The sequence below is a fragment of the Mercenaria mercenaria genome, chromosome 1 (genome assembly GCF_021730395.1).
Source record: "Mercenaria mercenaria strain notata chromosome 1, MADL_Memer_1, whole genome shotgun sequence".
NCBI classification, from domain to species: Eukaryota; Metazoa; Mollusca; class Bivalvia; order Venerida; family Veneridae; genus Mercenaria; species Mercenaria mercenaria.
Genome location: NC_069361.1, coordinates 67,613,029 through 67,633,884, shown reverse-complemented (window position 1 = coordinate 67,633,884; position 20,856 = coordinate 67,613,029). Strand labels below are relative to the sequence as shown.

General features: G+C 33.5%; 2 protein-coding genes across 4 annotated transcripts in view; one reads left to right on the top strand and one right to left on the bottom strand.

Annotated features, from left to right (window-relative positions):
- The window catches only part of LOC123535213 (uncharacterized), a 48,217-nt gene extending 39,625 nt beyond the window's left edge, over positions 1–8,592 (bottom strand). For 2 of the 3 annotated variants that reach the window (XM_045317778.2, XM_053550010.1), the window contains exon 1: positions 5,515–5,721. In XM_045317778.2, coding sequence (XP_045173713.2) covers positions 5,515–5,717 — 203 coding nt within the window. In that variant the 5' untranslated portion in view covers positions 5,718–5,721. Of the gene's footprint in view, positions 1–5,514; positions 5,722–8,470 lie in introns of those variants that run through there. The other variant, XM_053550014.1, reaches the window with a different exon arrangement.
- LOC128559051 (perlucin-like protein) lies at positions 2,332–20,306 on the top strand. Its single transcript, XM_053550058.1, has 6 exons — positions 2,332–2,427; positions 13,542–13,681; positions 16,308–16,391; positions 17,771–17,856; positions 18,968–19,058; positions 19,582–20,306. The coding sequence occupies exons 3-6, from the start codon at positions 16,331–16,333 to the stop codon at positions 19,806–19,808; spliced, it is 465 nt and encodes a 154-aa protein (XP_053406033.1). The 5' UTR covers positions 2,332–2,427; positions 13,542–13,681; positions 16,308–16,330; the 3' UTR covers positions 19,809–20,306.
- Positions 20,307–20,856: the final 550 nt, after the last annotated feature.

Below are 20,856 nucleotides of genomic sequence, written 5' to 3'. Positions count from 1 at the left end.
TTTATTTTCTTCTGACAGCAGAACAATGTTTGTGTGCTCAATGAAATAATTATGATATCACATTTTCTACATTTGAACATTTGACAACACCACTCATTTAAATAATAGGAATCTGGTACAATATTATAAAAAAGGAGAAGATTTATTTGTTATTAAAAACCATCAATAAACGTAACATTAATCTTTTCATTTGTTATCAACAATGATACATCTGTTACACAGATGATTAAGGTGGTGGGCTTAAACTCTGAAAAACAATCTTTTTTTTCACATACTGTGCCATTCAAATCTTCATTAATTTATACATCATTTTATGACAAATATCCAAATAGGTAAACTTTTATCAAAAATCAAGACTTTCCTTTCCAGTTCATGATAGCACACAGAATTTAATGAAGTTTCAATTATGTATAAAAATGTTGCAACTAACTATATACCTTATCAAAGCTTACACAACACCTTAATCCTTCAAAAAACAATACACCTATGCTTTATAAAACATTTTATTAAATGACAATATTTCTTTTATCCATACCTGTGCAAAAAAGAATATTTCACACAAAGACAGATCTTTATTCCCTTTTCAATATGTCACAAATCTTCTTAATTCATAATTGAACAAAAATTAATTGAAAGAAATGATCATCCTTTTCACTGCAAATGAAAATCATACATGTTTTCTTTATTGATTAAAACAGAAGTATTGACATTTTAATTTGTCACAAGAGACAGTTTCTACAGTGTTAATAAAAGAGCTTCTCCATTCCATGTCATTATTATCACCATGTCTTTAAATGTCTTTAGAAATTGCTAAATGTGCACCTGTCTTTTGTGAGATATTACCGTAAATTCTTAAATATTTGAGGTGTTTTCCATTTAACAGTACAAAATATTTTGAACACTTAAGAAGCTGCTAAAATATAATTATCATTCTTTCTTTGTTGTACTGCAAGGCCTAAAAAATGTTTGATTCCAGTAACATGCCTAGGTAGGTAGGAAATTTTCTTTTAATTTTTTCTTACAATGAAGAAAGAGCAAAATTTAAAGTATAAAAAATAGCGAAAATGTCGATTTTTTCTCGACCCAATAAAAACATTTAGGATCGTGGCAAATGGGATACCGGAAACAAACATTTTTTAGGCCTAAACAGTTAAAATTTTGAGACATATCTCTTGAAATAACATGAATTAATTCATGTTTCTGAGATGAATTTTGATAAATATCACAAGTGACCTCTTTCTAAAGTGATTGTCTTAAGATGTTGCTGACATGCATCTATTTAAAGAAATTTAACAAAGAATCAAAAACAATTGAGACAATTTTCAGTAAAAGCACGAATTACCTCTCTTTTTTTTGAAAATTAAAAAATATATGTAACATCAGCCATGAGAATACATCTTTCATTTCTAAGATATTCATTTATTCAGCCTGTAGCCACCTTTTTCCACTTGTTGTCTGTAGGAAAACTTCAGTTTTGAGATTACAGCTCTACTGCAGTATGCAGCAGGGGTGACAAAATCTGATTCTGACTAACTTTCTGGGTTTTGCCAACAGCTATACCTAATTGCGGATGCGCAGGCTGGTCTGGATCCATGCTGGTCGCAAACGCACTATGTTGGTTTTCTCATGGTGCGGCTCAAATGTAGTTTTTTTGTTGTTGTTTTTTTTGCTTTTGCTACCTGTGAGCTTGCATTTTTACTTTTTCTCTTAATTCAAATCAAGATTTACCATGTGGCTGTTACATTAAACAGCTTTTATTCATCTGTAGTTAATAGTGACACCAATTTATGCATAGTACATGTATTTGTATTATTTCTAGTATCAACTGATATATTTAATTACAAAATTTAATCCAGTTCTCCTAAATTACTATCCGTTCAAACATAATACTCTACTGGACCTAACAGAACTAAAATTGGTAAACAACTGTTTTAACTTTTAGACTTTAATATAAAAAGAAGAAAAAATACATTACCAATACATATATCCAAAAGAAGGTTTAACAAAAAAACTACATGAAATAATGTTTATGCTTTACAGTAGAAAGTGTGTAACGAGATAACAAAAATGAGGATTGTTCCAAAAATAAAGCTTGGATTTTAAAACTTTTAATTTTTCAAATTTCTGCCGACAACTATTGCTCTGCCAGATATTTTGTTTGTTCCAGTCTATTTTTATCAAGACAAAAATGATAAATCACCAAAATAAACTTTTCATAATATACCATATGCATATCAAACTGAAGTCAAATGCTTTTTAGTAACCCTCCCATTCAAGACATATAAATCAAGAATTGAGTAACTATTTCTGATCATAAAAACATACAAATATTTACAGCAGATCAAATAAAAGCTCATAAATTTTGTTCACATTCTTCCGACACAAAAGATATTTTTCGCTGTTTTATCTTGAATATATATTCAAACAGTAAGTACTACCATTTTGTCTATTTAACCTCCGTATTTTTGTGTCTTTTATGTATTATTTTTTGTATCATATTAAAGAATTAAGCTACTTATATTTCAATTATTGTTACAATATTTTCATTTTTTTGCAGAATTCACTTTAAGAATGTTTCATCTATTGATACAACAATTTATTAAAATTTAAGTTCATAACTTACAAATATAAAGTCTTCAGGTCAATAAAGTCTTTAGCATTTTTACAATATGTAAAGACAGGCTAAACTGTATTAACATTTGTACAGCATTTCTGCAACTGATTTCAACAGCTGATGAGTAAAATTAAATATTTGAGCCGTGCCATGGGAAAACCAACATTGTGGCTTTGCGACCAGCATGGATCCAGACCAGCCTGCGCATCCACGCAGTCTGGTCACGATCCATGCTGTTCGCTAACAGTTTCTTAATAGCAATAGGCTTTGAAAGCGAACAGCATGGATCCTGACCAGACTGCGCGGATGCGCAGGCTGGTCTGGATCCATGCTGGTCGCAAAGCCACTATGTTGGTTTTCTCATGGCGCGGCGCATTTATCATTTCTAAAAATTCCGAGGATGACTTTTAAAGGTGGTTAATCAGATTTTGGTCATTAAGTAATGGATTTGTTAACAACTTAAAGACCCTGATCTTTAACACTATGTTCACCGAGTGCTTAATACTGAATGTACTTTTAAATCAAATTTTACTATCATGGTTGCCAAGCAAGAGAGAGTTATTTTTGGGTAAGTATAAATTTGATAAACAAAACAAACTTAACCTAGTGAATACATACTTAACCTTGAGAATGATAAAATTTAGGAAATATTGTATTTTATTTATTGAGCAGAAATACATTGTAAATACCTGTTTTTGAAAGTTATTATTACCTCCCTTTGATAAAAAACTGAATTTCGACGCTAAAAGCAACTTTATAACTTGCCTTTTAGTTCAGATTAATGAAACAATTACCATTATCTATCAAATTAAAATGTAAAACTAGAAATTATTTTGGAATCAAAAGAAATAGTCTTTCCACATCTCCAGACAACCTTTTTACAGGATGTCTAGAGGCCCAGTAATTGGTATATTAAGTACTGTATTACAAGTGCATAATATAGTTACTGCAGGATTTCTTTGATAAACTTTAAAAGTTATGTTTCAAACACCTAATATTACTTTCATTTGTTGATATTTCAAATTCTCACAGACAGGAAGCCATATTAAATGTAATAATGTATTTTAAAGAAATCATAACAATGATATCCGTTAGTTTTATCATCATATTAAAGCAAAGTCAACAAGGACATCAGACATCTTTATATTTAGTCTGATTATCCAATAAGTGAAAGCTGAGCTAGGGCCAGACTTCTGAAAGAGTGTAAGAAAGATAGTAAAAGATCATTTCTGGATGTATTCTAGTAATTTGTACAAGTCTGTGAAGAAAAAACCTGACATTATTGACGCTTCTCATTCCCATTTCTATTGAAATATGAGCAATGATCTTTTTCCGTTTTGAATAATATCCTTCCCCCCAGTGATGCAACAAAATATTTTACATACCTTTGTAAATAATTATTATATATGTGTGTACAATGAAACACACATTTGACTGGTTTGTTTATGTTCACTTGTATAAGTAGTACATAAAAAATTGTGATAACTAGGTTCGCAATCGCTTTCCTTAATGCACTTTAGTGAATTTATTAAAACCTGTATACGGAAATGAAAAGTTCTTTTATATGATAAATATATTTACGTATATAGTAATAAAATATGATTATCTTTAATCTTAGTATAATTAACCCAGAACTAATAAGTGAATTTAAACAGCTTTGCAGTACACATGCTTAATTTATACTATACATGCCACAAATAAACCAAACTTTAACTGTGTTTGATTTTGCTATCTGTATTAAAAATACTAAAGAAGACTTTTGACAAGTGCCTCAAAACGCTAATAATTTGCTAAATAGAAAGTACACCTTGCTTAACTGTGCAATTTTAATTATAATTATGACCTTATCACTCACATGCCTTTTGACCCAATATAAGTTAGTAAAAACAGTAAAACTGCAGGAACTAGCCAATGAATTACAGAGTCTATTAACATTTCTAGCAGAAAACAAAATGTTAACAAAAGTAATACTGATTATAGATATATGCAGATGTTGCTGAAGTACTGCAGGACAAACTTTCATACTTTGGCTCAATTATTTCCTAAAAAAATATTTGACATAAATGAGGCCGGCCGCCCATACTGCACAAACTTCAGCTTCTTCTGCATCCGATGTTGTAATCAGCATCGCATTGTGACGTAAAATATGGGTTCCATGGGGCCTCAAATTCAAATGGGGTCACAAAAAGAAGTTATTTTCCCTGTTGGGTAAACCAATAGCCAGACAAATATCTTGATGATCAGATGTTTTGCTGTTATATTGATATCGAAATAAGTAATAAAACTGTTTTTACACATTTCTTCATCATTTATCTCTCCAAAAATGCAATGAAAGATAACACGACTTTCAACAGCAGCTACGAAATCAAAAAGAGAGGTCAACTAAAAAACTCAAATTTCGTCTAACACGAATTCTTGATGATTCAAATAGATATAGAATAAAATTAGTGCAAAAATTGACAGCCCTGCATTTTATGTAACTATAGCTTTGGTTTATTTTGGTCATTTTTGGACAATCGCTCTTTGTAAACAAAATTGGCTCAATTTAGATTTTCAAGAAATTGCATGTGTTCACTGTGATGCACAAAAATTATTTATACTGGTCATTTCTCAGAAAAGTGCGACTATGAAGCAGGATTTGTGCGCCAGGGAAAACACTGCGCAAGTGATAAAACCAATAACTATACATGACTGTGTACTGTGATTTATCCTCCATTATTTTGGTCCTTCCAAGTTTTGACGTTTAGAATATAAAACAATCTAAACTTCGAATTATTTTGACTCTTATTTGGACTAGCAGAGTTGTTGGCTTACTGTAAGTCTTAGCAACATGACATTCTTCTGTAATCCTGTGCATCTATTTAAAGAGTGGCACAGAAGAGAAAATATAAATGACACACCTTTCTTCAACTTCATTTTGAAGTCGATCAATTTTGTCTTTCACTTTAACTTTCATGGCACGATTGTAGCATATAATTTTTTTCTCATACTCCGTGCGCTGGTGAAAATCTTTGTCTGGAGACCTGTCAAATGGACGCACATATTCAATTTTTGGAGGAATATTTGTAGAATTTTTATCGATATTTTTGACATTTTCCTCCATTTTGTTTCGTGTGTAAACAAAGTTGCATTCTGGGTGGAGATAGAAACACTAGTATCCGTTATTCGGAATCCGGAACCACGTACCACATTTGTTGACAGATATATTTAGCAATAAACACGTTCCTCTCGGATGTAGCATTTTATTTCGAATCATTGAGATTACTGTTTCCAGCAAAGACAAACCAAAATTAAGAAAGTTTATCAGCTAAAATGTTTGGCTAAAATTGGTTGCTCCCTTTCAGACAAGGAGTGACATGAAGGAATCGAGGCAATAGGGCGCAGACACTGAGGAGAAGATAGTGTACTACCTTTGGAATGAGAGAAAGTTTGCCAATAGATGTATTCATGCTTGTTGCGGATCCACCGCCTCTTGGACGGTCGACTGTGCTTTTGAATATTCAAATGATACAGTTGTGGTCTTTGATCACATCAGAGACAGATTCTGGATGCTTATTATAGTCGTTGAAGACAAAATGGACCACAGAGTCCGCTAAATATCTTTAGCATGGTTTTTCTGGCATGGGTCCAAGCCGACGGATGCATTTTCACGTAAGGGTCGGGTCGAGTCCTTTCAATATCTTTGTAATAGAATTCCGCTTAATTAAGCCGGTGCTAGGCCGCGTGAGAGATGTTGCACTTTACATTACCTGACACGAACAAACTCACTGATCAAACCGAGTCTGCTTTTATTTTGCTTGATTGCATTCTATGCTTCCAAAGGATCTTTTCACAGATTTTATTGTATGACGTTTTCTTAACAGGTGACATTTCCTTATGTTTTCACGTAAACTGTTAAATGTCCAAATGGCTTTGCCTGTAATATAGCCCGCATGTTTATTCCAGTTATGAGTTTAAGCGATGGTGACTCCAAGAAACTATTTCAAAAGGGCGGACATGGAAACATTTGGTAACGATGGACAGTTAAAATAACAGCACACTTAGTGTGGTTGATTTTTTGCCCTGTTTTCTCAACATTATGTTGCGTTAGTGTACTGTTTAATTTTTCAGCTTGAACATTTCTGCTTTGGTGGTTCTAATACTCCCGCTTTAATGGCTTTGGGTATTGGTTAATCACCATTGGATATGGTGGTTGCCTTTTAAGTTTGTCTTTTGGCAATATCCGTGATATGCAGGCTCCCAGGCTCCATAGCCTCATATCCCCTCTCTAAATTTCAATATGTTTAGTTCTGGCCATTGTTTTCTCGTTTAGGGCTACACCATATTTTAACTGGGGACCATACACCGCTTTTCATGGAATTTCACTCTGTGCATCATTGAAGGTTCCATGTGCACCGCCGTATGGATACATCGAGTGTGTCTAAATTACATTCTGGTACTTATTACATGTGTAAATGTTGAGTTCTGCTCAATCCGGGGCTAGAGGGCATGGATGGTAGCTTGCATTTCCGCTACCGTTCATGAACAGGCTCAATCAAACCGAGCATGCAACATTTTCGTTTTTGTCGTGCTGTGCGACCTGTGTGTTTTTTTTTGTAAGGAGTTGTGTGTCAAAGAGCAGCGCTTACGGAAACCATAACGGTTGTCACCATGTAGTGCGTTGTACTTGTAAAAGTGCTACATAACATTGCTGTGTACTACATGCTTCAAGAGTTTACATATTATAAACGTCAAGGAAACTAATCTGTAGTAAAATACCGGATGTCTTTCTTAATAATAGGACTACAGAGGCCTCTCACCGGCTTTCAGACACTTTGCTTTGGTTAAGAAATATTTGACGTAATTCTACTAAGGTGTGGGCTAGTGTAGTAATAGCAGCTGTTCAAGACGAAGGCTGGAATCTCGTTAGGGCCAGTGGCTTCTTGTCTTGAGGTTCAACAGTACAATATACTGGGGCCTCTGTGGGAAAGTGGTTCAGACTGACTACCAACTTCGACACTTCTACCTACACTCGGTGGAAAGATCTCTGCCTGAGTCGTCACGTGAGGAAGCTATCCATCTAGGTTGCAGAATATCGATGATTCCACTAACATGTCTACCGAAAGCTTCAATGATGCCCGAAGGGTAACATAAGACACTGCTCCGCCATTAAAAGTGGACAGTTGCCATATGACCTAAATTGTGCCACTGTGACCCCGACAATTACAACACTATTCGAGAGTTAAAAAGTACCATCATATTCATACACGACCTTTCTGTAGAAATGGTAGACTTACACAGTCTGTTGAGATTAAACATTTCCCTTTCTATTTAAAAAAATCAACGTTTCTGTGGCTCCCTTTTACAGTGGCTTATCTCAAGAGATATTATAATTTTTTTTCAGAAAGTGCTATCAGAGAGGATTTTATGGCCGAGTGCTTTACATTTAATGACTCTAACGACTGATGCCAGTCTATAGAAATGGCTAAAGTTTACTAAACAAAGTGATGTACCAATAACACTTGGCAAATTTCAGGTGTTTAACTTGTCTAAACTGTTTAAAAATTTTCACATGATGAAAATACTGAATGGAAACGGTGGTCTTGTGGTTAAGGCGTAGGCCGCTCAACACGACAGTCTCACTGGGTCAATGTTGAGCTATTAACTTTAAAACAGTATAAACTAAATGAAGAATAATGCTTAACTGAAATGTAAGACAGGGTTAAAAGTGCATTTTCAAAATAATCTTTATATAATTAGAATAAATCAGGAGTAAAAAAAATGAAGACTTTAAATTAAAACTTAACGTGTAAATTGGAAAGAGAAAATGAGCTCTTTTATAATAGAGAGTATAATTTTCATTGAAAATCGTATTACCTGTTAAACAATTAATTCCATCAAACTATATCAGGACAAAATTATGCTTTCTCCAAACCTTTAAGTCACATACTAGTATTCATACTTTCAATACATTGATTAAAGTGGAAGCAATGTCTGTAAACAATCAACAATATAATCATTTTCACCGCCATTGTCTGAGTAATGTAAAACTGATCTCTATTTATAGTGTAATTGTTCTTGTGCGTTAAAGTAATTAACAATAGAAAGCTATTGCTTTTTGTTTTAATTATTTGCTCCATTGTCAAAACAAACAAAATCTCTTTCATGGATTCAATAGAAACCGTTCTACCACCGGAGAGTTTAAAATTTCGTTTTACAAAAATACTATAGACATTCATCAATCATGAAAATTAACACAAAATATAACTTAAATTTATTCGCAGATTGTCACATAAAAAGACGAAATGGTCTTCATTTTTGTTCATTCGTTTTTTTTGGTATTTAGCTGGCAACGTTTGCTGAACAAAGCATACATGAGATGAAAATAATGAAAACAGATCAGCGAGGAACTGAAAAAAAAAAGAAACAGTAAAGAACAGTCTCTCTTTTCAGGCCTGGAAATGTACGGTCCACTGTCCCGTTAGGGTCAGCGCCTGCTCCCTGTGAACGCGAAGCGCGAAAGTACGACGGTACGATGGCGAAGCGCGACACTGCGATGATGAAGCGCGACAGTACGATGGACGACGGTTCGCACTATCGTACTGTCGCGATTCGCCATCGTAGGCCTACTGTCGTGTTGTCACCATCGCACTGTCGCGCTTTGCCATCGTACCGTCGTACTTTCGCGCTTGACGCGTTCACAGGGAGCAAGCGCTGACCCTAACGGAACACCGTACATTTCTTATATTGATATTTCTATAAATAGGTGGTTTCAGAAATCAAGATAAATAATAGACTATCGATCGTTTTCAACTTCAAGAAGCCCCACTCATTTTAAATTGTAATTCGCATTCCGATAAAATCGCATAGTATCATTGTCAATTCAATTTTGATATTTACCGTCGTCAAAATGAGTTTTAGCTAGATCTATAATGTCTCTTTAAAAAAAAAGAGTTTTTTTTTTTTTCAAACGACGACATTTTTGTGTGAATTACGTCAGATGGCGTGCAATGTCGCGGAGAGGGCCGCCATTGGTATTACTGATAAGAAAACAAACGTTTCTCTATCTGTCTGTACAAAATACACAATGAATGTAAAGATTCAGATATTTTTCTAAGATTTATATCTGAAACAAAACATTTTTTAAAAATATTTCCTCTTATTTTCAAAGACACATTTTAAAACAAGAAATATCTTTAAAGGGAATTCCTATAGTTTTTTATGCGCATCTTTCTGCGCAGCCGACACTTTCTATGGAAAACTGAACTGAAGTCAACATTTGTTGAAACATGTTACAGACAATCTTAAATATGAGGAATTTTGAATGAAATAACATTTTTGATAAGTTATATCAGTAATCAAATGTTGATACTGGTTTTTGTTGTATTGACAAGTATCATGCCTGACAGGTATCTTGCTATTTTTGTGGTTGTGTTTTCACATCGCATTTTAGTACAAAGACAGTGTTGTTCATATAATGTAAGATAATTGATTTAGTACTGATAAGAGAATATCACCTTTCAGATTATTTAGTATTCAATTATAGAAAGAATTAGGAATTTTTAAAACTTTTTTTTAACTTTTAGCAGACATACATGTAATCAATTTGGCCAGGTTCGCGCCATTTCCGTCCGAACAGGTGTTGTATTCTAGCGGTCTTAACATAAAATTTAGCCTGGTGACCCATACATTTTTAGCCATTTTTATGCTGACAATACAATTATCTATACACAAGAAGAAAAAGAAAAAAATCTATGAAAGAGTTTTTTCAAAATTAAAAAAAAATATTCTTCACTATGGGTATTTTTCATTGAAAAAAGTTCACAAAAGTAAATATGAAACAATATTTTTTTTTCATTTGTACCCATTATTGTAAGGATAGAGTATTACAAATATGACTATGATATCAAATAAGTATATAATAAAATCTGCAAAAAGAAAAATCCGTATTGTTCTTCCTGGATGTATATTTTGGGTGGTATTTATAAAAAAGCAGAAAATTATGAAAATGTTGAAAAATCGCTGGCAGTTTCAGCAACAGTGGGTGTGTTCAAAACAATTTTTCACAAAAACAAGCCTGGTGACCTATTGTTTTTATTTGTTCATTGTTTTCAGCACAAATTTTCCTATCATATATGTGAATTTAAAAAAATTCTTTGAAAGGAAAAAAACTATAGGAATTCTCTTTAAAAATGATGATTGGCGAATTGTAATAAGGAAAGAAGTTTATGAATTTTTCATCTAGCATTCATTTTTCATCTTACATTTTTCAAATTGCAAAACTAAACACCGCACTTTAACAATTTAAATGGTTCTCTTTTAATTTTTCGCAAAGGTTTCGTAGGGTTGCAATTTTGTTTCGTTTATCCTGAGACGAATAATTACAGCAGTAGTTTGATGAAGATTCATGAAGCGGTTCATGAGAAGAGGTCATTAAACGTGTTTATATTTTTAGCTAAATTGGTCCCTATCCCCATTTGTAAAAAGGAGGAGGAGACCTTACGATATTGTTACACATCGAGTTTGATAAAAATCCATTACATTTTAGTGGTTAATGCGAAGGAAGGCATATCTACTTTTAGCTATAGTGGTCCCTAATAGGGCCCAAGTTCATGTATGAATAAATTTGGAAGAGGACCTTATAATGGTGCTCCAGACCAAGTATGACAAAGATCCACCAGATGTTCATGAGACGCTGTATAAAGGCATTTCTAGTTTTAGCTCTAGCAGCCCCTAAAAGGGGTTAAATGTCCCAGCTGAACAAAGTTGGCTGCGGGCCTAATAAAGATTGTACAAATCAAGTTTGATTAGAATACATGAGAAAAAATCAATTAAAGGATTCTTTTATTTATTATTTTTATTTATTTCTAAAATAGGCCAACTGATCCTGCTTTAACAAATGCATATTCGCTATTCATGAATCTTTGGACAATGACGTCACACCTATAAAAAAGTGAAGGTCAAGCAAAACATACAATTATTTCAATATTTCTGTTTCATAAGCAATGTTTGACCGTAGTCATATCACATAGATAAACTGTATGCAGCGTACCTTCATTTCAGTGTAAAGAGATTCAGTCATTATATAGCATATATATAATAAAACAGATTTCAACTGAGTTCAATATTTGCATACCATACTAAAGAAAAATATTCATATATAATAAATCAGTTAAATAATTTATAACAAATATATCAAAGCAAACAAGTACTCATTTTAATATGCAATCTGAATAAGTCACAAAAGCAAGAAACCTTTTCATATACAGACGACAACTGTAACAAGGAAAATCTTTTAAAGAGAATTCCTATAGTTTTTTTCCTTTCATAGAATTTTTTTAAATTCACATATATGATAGGAAAATTTGTGCTGAAAACAATGAACAAATAAAAACAATAGGTCACCAGGCTTGTTTTTGTGAAAAATTGTTTTGAACACACCCACTGTTGCTGAAACTGCCAGCGATTTTTCAACATTTTCATAATTTTCTGCTTTTTTATAAATACCACCCAAAATATACATCCAGGAAGAACAATACGGATTTTTCTTTTTGCAGATTTTATTATATACTTATTTGATATCATAGTCATATTTGTAATACTCTATCCTTACAATAATGGGTACAAATGAAAAAAAAATATTGTTTCATATTTACTTTTGTGAACTTTTTTCAATGAAAAATACCCATAGTGAAGAATATTTTTTTTAATTTTGAAAAAACTCTTTCATAGAATTTTTTCTTTTTCTTCTTGTGTATAGATAATTGTATTGTCAGCATAAAAATGGCTAAAAATGTATGGGTCACCAGGCTAAATTTTATGTTAAGACCGCTAGAATACAACACCTGTTCGGACGGAAATGGCGCGAACCTGGCCAAATTGATTACATGTATGTCTGCTAAAAGTTAAAAAAAAGTTTTAAAAATTCCTAATTCTTTCTATAATTGAATACTAAATAATCTGAAAGGTGATATTCTCTTATCAGTACTAAATCAATTATCTTACATTATATGAACAACACTGTCTTTGTACTAAAATGCGATGTGAAAACACAACCACAAAAATAGCAAGATACCTGTCAGGCATGATACTTGTCAATACAACAAAAACCAGTATCAACATTTGATTACTGATATAACTTATCAAAAATGTTATTTCATTCAAAATTCCTCATATTTAAGATTGTCTGTAACATGTTTCAACAAATGTTGACTTCAGTTCAGTTTTCCATAGAAAGTGTCGGCTGCGCAGAAAGATGCGCATAAAAAACTATAGGAATTCCCTTTAAAAAGCACTTCTCTACATAAAAAGACTCTTATCACACCCTTATTCATGTGATACGCAGACCGTATTCAGCTCTTTCTTTAATTTGATATATGTTGGTATTTGAACAGGTTTTTATCATATTTATCAAACTTACTTATCATTTTGAGATATATCAATATTCTTGCTAAATATACTGAGCCGAAGTTAGCTTAAAAAACTGTTAACAGCGTCGTTTAGGATAAACGCTTTGTCTACATTTCACTCAGCGTAGCACAATCAACAGAGTGAAAGAAATTGACACTCTCGTCCAATCAGACAAAGGGTTGCATAAATCTTCCATTTTGATAAATCATCTATAATGCGTTATCAAGTAGTTTGATTTGCAAACTGAAGTCACGTGGCATAGGTAACGAAAACGAATTTAGACGGCGTCGCCGAAAAAGATTAGATGATAAATAACACGCTTGTCTTTGTTTCACGAACAAGGAAGAATTTGCGTGACTGTGCATCGGAATGGAGATTCTATCTTGTATACAATTCTTTTGGCTTATCTCATGCCTTGGACTTGGGTCATGATAGAAGCAACTTTACTGCGTTATTTTTATTGAGCTTTTACAAAAATCCCCCTAAGTAGTCAGATTGCATGATGACAAAACTTTAACCAAACAAAACTATCTTCCAGGTACACTATTGAAAAGACCTTCATCTGCGTCGAAAATATCATTGATTGTATAAGGGTGCGTGTGATGAAACAGGAATAAAACGTAGAGTATATATAGTATAATAGTATACAGAATAACAGTTCAAGTCCTTTACTAACATGTAAGTACTACATTTCATATTATTTTGAATAAAGACAGATCTATGCAAAATAAGTAACCTTACAAATTTTGAACAGAAGGAGGAAACATGTAAAAAAAAAAAATAAGAAAAATGTTCATAATCCTTGGTATTGAAACTATCATCGTAACTTTTCTTCTCTATTGCATTAGTTGGAACTATTTGCCCGAGGTTGAAGGACCGATGGCTGTAATTTTGACTATACATAAGAAAGCCATATTAAAGGACATCAGAAATAATTTTTGAAGTACTGACTTTAGCCATTTGAAGCTGCAGTGTTGAACTATAGACCGGCCAATGCACATATTACGGACCGGCGATTATATAAGGCGTCTTTAGTTAATACCGGAAGTGATTTTTCATTTTCCGTACGGGGAATATGTTGGCCAGAGCTGACCAGAAAGAAAATGCCATTGTACATATTATACCATAGCCCTAAGTATACTTTATAGGGGATAGGGTATAACATTTACAATGGCATTTTCTTTCTGGTCATGTTCCAGTGGCCTTGATATAGGATGGGGATCATTTGATAAATGATGGAGTGGTTGCTGAAAACTCAATACCTTTCCGATTGTTGCCAAGACTGAGCAACATGAATATACGTTTTACAATGTACTTATAAATGATTGCAAAGGAATACATTACTTAAATGAAGCATGCCAATTTATTTACATGGTATTCAAAGCATTTTATCCACTCAAATTATATGGCTAAAATTTATGTTTATTTCTAAATATTTACATTCACGACGTATACATTTTGAATGGAAAGAAAAATAAAAATTTATTTAAGAATTAAATGCTATTTTTTATAGGTTTATATGAGTATGATAAAATCTGCAAAAAGATCCTTTGAAAGCATAGCATGCAACGAAGCAGAATAATAGCAGACTCGGTGTGATGGAGTCTGTTCATGAGAAGTAATGAAATGTGCAACATCTCTCACGCACCCTAATACCGGCTTAACCGGAATTCTATTACACATTTATTGAATGGACTCCATGATCTAAAAGGACCAGAAAAAATTGTGATAGCTATTAAAATCTGTAAAAAGATCTTTTGGAAGCATAAAATGCAACAAAGCAGAATAAAAGCAGACTCGGTTTGATTAATTAAGTCTGTTCATGAGAAGTAATGAAACGTGCAATACCTTTCACGCCCCCTAGCACCGGGGACTTCTTGAAAATATATGAATAGCGCTATCGGTTCTCGGACGATTTGCAAGAAGTCCAAACGTGGATTATGCCTGTATAAACGTACAAAAATAGAATTTAATTCTCACATTTTTATTTTTACAATAGCTTGCTAAAACTCTACGAGTACCGGAAAATCAAAATATATTTCCGGATACTGATCTTTTTAATATCTAAATAGAACAGCCAAAAAGTCCCGTAATTCACCTTCCGATAGAAATACAGTTCCAAGTTTCTATAATACCGTTAAATCCAATGAAAACCATATGGTCGTGCCGATTCAGTTTTGATCTTTACCTTGAGGGAAAAAATGTTTTAGCTACAGTTTAATGTTCTTTTGAAATTTTGGTGTCCAATTTTGAGAGAATCATACGGTTTCAAACGGCGCCATTTGCTCATGTTCTTATTTTGTAAATGACGCTAGAGTGCGCTTGCAATCCCTGATATCGTTACGCTAATGTTATTTATACGAAAATAAACGCCTTTTTTCTTTCCACACATAATATAGTGAATGTGAATGTAAATATTTTTGTATAAACTACATTGGGTCAATAATATCAATCCTTTCCGCGAGATTGCACGCGTAATCTTGCGTCATTCACAAAAGAAACATGAACAAAATGGCGTGGCTCGAAAAAAATATTCAAAATTGGACCCCAAAATTTCAAAATAGCTTTAACTATTTTTTTGACGGTAAAGATTAAAATTAATTCGACACGACTGTATGATTTTTCACTGGATGTTTAAAAAAAACAACAACAACATTTTATAATAAATAAAAAACCAGGAACTGTATTTTTATCGGATTGAACGTGGGCGGGTCTTTTTGGCTGTTCTCTATAGATGTCGAAAAGATATAATGGCATTTATTTCGGTTTTCTGTTACACATGGTAAGCAAACCACTATTTTTTTTTGTAGTAAGCTACCGTAAAAATGTAAATATAAGAATTAAATGCTATTTATGTGCGTTTATACGGGTATTAACTTTTTTTGGACTTCTAGCAAATCATCCAAGAATCGCTGGCGCGATTCATGGATTTGCAAAAAGTTCCACCATGTGCACTAGTTTAGTAGCCAAGGCAATAGACTCGGGGCGTTGAATTCTTCATGTGAGGAAGCCATCCAGCTGGCTTACGGAAGGTCGGTGGTTTTACCCAGGTACCCGCTCGTGATAAAATAATGCACGGAGGGGCACCTGGGGTCTTCTTCCACCATTAAAGCTGGAAAGTCGCCATATGACCTATCATGTGTCGGTGCGACGTTTAATAAAAAAAAAAAAACAACAACAAAAAAAAAAACACAAACAAACAAAAAAAAACAACAACAACAAAAAACAAGGCAATAGATGTATATAGCGAATAGAAAGTTTTGAATTAATGTTACTTTTAACTAAGTCTTGTCTACCTTTTTAGATACTTTGCGTTCGCCGGGCAGAATGATGGCTTTCATTTTGTTGTTGTTTGCCGTAACAAGCCTGTTGCCGAGTATCAGTGCAGGTATATTAAGAGAACATAAATGTTCTCCTATATTTTGCAGGTAGGAGTTTGGATTGCTGAAACAATGTAATTGAACCTCGAGTGTGCAGCACGAGTTAAACAAACGACTGCCTATATTTTATCCACTGATAAAAACATAGGAACACTATTATAATTAAGATTTTAACCTGGCAAAACTTTTGCACTAACTGTTTGAACTACATTTTGAAACAGATAGAGCATGCAGAGGTTGTAGAATAAAATATAGGGTTGTCTTGTTATATATTTGTATAGGAATATATGTGTCCTGACTTAGTATCTCCTACATAGGACATACTATCTCATATGTAGAGCATGCTATCTCCTACGTTGGAGATAGCATCTCCTACGTAGGATATAGTATCACTCACGAATATACTAAGTCCAACGTAGGAGATAGTAAGCCGTACTTAAGACAAATTTAAATCTCTCTGCTGGCACCAGGACGCTGTCATACATAGTATTCATTTACCGATCTATGCGTTTAAGATGAGAAATGGGCGATTGAAACGGGCTACTGCATTTTACCGTATACGGAAATGGTTCTTATAGTATACCTAGGGGCAGAGTATTACATGTGAAGTGTTTTTTTTATTTCTGGTCTAATGTCAATGTATATAACGCCTGCTGAAAATCGATATCTCGTATCTCCATTTTTTTTTCAAAATTGAGATATTGGTACAGCTGAATCCGATCAGGACGACATATCCCTTACTTACTTAGATGGTCTAGTTCTCGCGTTCTGAAAATGTCGAAATGTCGTTTTTCCATATTTAAACCACCTTTTCCGAAACAGTATGTCTTATCTCAATCAGCCAATCAAGTAACAGAATGTTGTCACAATCAGCCAATCAAGTAACAGAATGTTGTCACGTGATAAAAATTTCTAAATCTGAAGTGTCCAAGTGAATGTCCCAAACTTAGGTTCTGCATTAAAAATAAAATGTCGTAAGTCTAAATCATTCTGAACACTCACTATGGGAAATTATCTTACCTACAAACAATTAAATCAAAATTTTGACTGAACAACAAAGGCTGAAGAGAATTTAAAAGGCCAGACGTTGCCTATAAAATACACAAAGCATAACTAATTTCGAGTTTTCAAAAAAAAGCGTTGATAACAAAAAAATGTTTTGACGAGTTGAATCTTTAACTTCGATTTTATCGAAAAGTGGACTTTGGTAGTTACGACAAATTCTTTCTCAGCAGACGATAAGCTGTTTAAACAGAATGCAAGTTTGACGAATGAACGCACATATCGGTGCAAGTTTTGCCTTCTTTGTGGTGTAACTGTTTCCTGTGTATCGATGTACGTTAGCGTGAGAAACATTGTTCTCTCCAACACTATGTATGTTTTTTAGGTTGTTGCCAAAATGGATGGATTCCATATGACGGCCATTGCTACTATATTGGATATGAGTCACTTCTGACATTTTCAGAGGCATTGGTATGTTCAAAATTAAGTTGATTCGTCAAAAAATGATTGCAAATTTCCCGAAACATATCTTGTTGAAATATTTGTTTTTATAATGTTCTAATTAAAAACTGTTGATCCGATTTGAAATAATTTCCAAGAAATGCCCATTGGGTGACTAGTTTTCCTAATATTGGTCTAAGGAATCTGCATGCCAGTTTTCAAAAACCGTGCAACTCTTGTGAGAGATATAGTCATCATGACCCTCTTGTTTTTTTTTAAGAAGTTTTTCTAGTCTTGTGCAATGCTATATACTTAATTTCAAGAACTTAACAGATATGAATTACATAGAGGATATTACATGAGTGTCTTTTCATATTGAATTTATTAAACGAGTTGAATAAAATGATAAAATGCGAGGCTCTGCCGAGTTGAACCTCGTGTTGAATTTTAATAGATTCAATGCGGAAAGTCACAAATGTAATATTCTTTTTTCACATGTTACCCTTAAATTTCCTGTGGAAACATAAAAAAATTCTACATTCTTTTACTACATAAACAAGTCAGTTTGACCAACGTTTCCTATACTGTAAACGACGTAGACGTCAAAGCTTTATTACACATAGTGTATTAGGTTAGAGACCACCAGTTGCACCCATAGACTTACATTGTAACATTATGTACGGCCTTCCATACATCGAAACATGTATATCTAATTAAAAGTTTTTCAAGAACTATCTTAGTTCTACCAAAATATCGGACGAAAAACATACGACTAGTGGTACTTTATTTAAGTAATTTTCGTGTGAATGAGATGACCCCCTGTTTACATCATTGACATGGCGGGAGAAATTCGTTTGAAAAAACTTTTTTTCAAGACACATAAAATGTAGCAAATTTTGTCAAAATGTATAATAAAATACTGTAAATGCAGTGAAAAAATATCAATTTTGAAAAAATAATCACTTCCCGGGTTTGTTTACATGACTGACCAATCAGAACGCACAGACGTTACCTTATTCCCAGGTATACACTTACCTCATTCCCTGTACTTTTTTGAATTGGTGGTCTCTGACCATTATCGTTTTTATTTCATGTGATAAACCATAACAACTTAAATACAATGTCATCGTTCATATTGCAGTTTTACTGTATCAGCCGTGATGCTTATCTCACACGACTGGACACTTACTCCGAGTACTCCTTCTTGAGGAACTTTCTGAAGAAAACTAAAGGTAAGCATTTGCAAAATGAGGGATGGAGACTGGTAAATTGAACAGAAACTAGCACACCATGGTTGAAAGTGGTAAAGTCCAGATAAACTAAATCCGCTGGTGGAGTCGGAAGTAATTCCCCTGGTGGAGACGGCATGGTAAACGTTTGACTAATGATTTTTTTTATCTATCAGTACTGGATACGTCTACAAATTATGGTGGATCCACGGAGGCCTCCGCGACTGAGTTAAGGTTGCTTTTTCCGAATCACTTGTGTGTCACCTCAGTGAGTTTGAGCCCCGTCATGTGAAAAGCCATCCAGCTGGCTTGCGGAAGGTAGTTATACACCAAGGCTCAAATGTATTTGTTTTATGTCAAACAATATCCAAGAGAACTTCTTCATTCAAATTGAACATTTGCAAAAATGTCCCCGAGTTGTTTCAAACCTTCGGTCTCGGTCACAAACATTCCGCGCGTTAATACATACACACAAAAAAAAACGTGTATTCTGACTGTAGGTTAAATATTCCAAACTTATTTTCAGCCTCACATGGCGCATGGATTGGTTTGACTGACAGGACAAAAGAAGGAAGTTATCGATGGTATGGCACATACACAAGCCCGACTTTCTCGGACTGGGGACCTGGTCAGCCAGACAATCTTGGCAATGAAGACTGTGTAGGAATATGGGAGTCCATTGACTACAGATGGAACGATTTTAAATGCGATAGTTATAAACTGAAACCACTGTGCGAAAAAAAATCGACTTAACGCCCTCACACATTTGTATACTTTAATGGTTTGACTTGAAATACTTCGTTGCAGTTGATCCCATGTGCATAAAACTTCATATTTTTCCTCTCTGCCAACAGATAACATTGTATTAACATTTGTCTAAAACATCCAACATATGCTTAAATTTAAAACATTTAAAAATACGAATACATGTTAAAGCTTATACATTTTATCTCTCTTAGAAAATGATTTTATGTCAAATATCAAGCACCATTCTAAAAGCTAAATTACAGTCTTGCATAATTATACTCGTGCGCAAATCTGATTGTCTTGAAAGTTATCCACATCTTTTGTTTTGTCTTATTCATTTTTATTTGATTACGCTGCGCTGCGTAGTTATAGCCGTTTGCGGCCAAACTAATCACTCGTAGGCCCAGCGAGATTTGAATATTGAGACCTGATATCGAAATTGTAATAAATGTATTATGTATAAAAGGGGACTTAATTCAAGGCCCAGATGTTATTTTAGAACATGTCTAGGTATTGGTGGAGGTGTTTTAATTTTGTTTTTGTAATGTTTTATCTGTTTTTATACTATTAATTTTGTCTAAATTTCCAAAAGTTAAATAAATTATTACTAAATGTATGATTGTTGTGTTTTCGTAAATATTATTTAACAAAATCATCTAAAAGGAGACCCGCGGTTCCCCTCCTGACTTACACACATAACACCCGAGGTGAAAACTGCCACTGACCATGAACTACATCTAAACCCTACCTTTTATTATAATGATATTAAAACATTTAAACTGTTTAAAACTTATAACAAGAAATATCTTTAAAAATGATGGTCGGCGAATTGTAATAAGGAAAGAAGTTTATGAATTTTTCATCTAACATTCATCTTTCATCTAACATTTTTCAAATTGCAAAACTAAACACCGCACTTTAACAATTTAAATGGTTCTCTTTTAATTTTTCGCAAAGGTTTCGTAGGGTTGCAATTTTGTTTCGTTTATCCTTAGACGAATAATTACAGCAGTAGTTTGATGAAGATTCATGAAGCGGTTCATGAGAAGAGGTC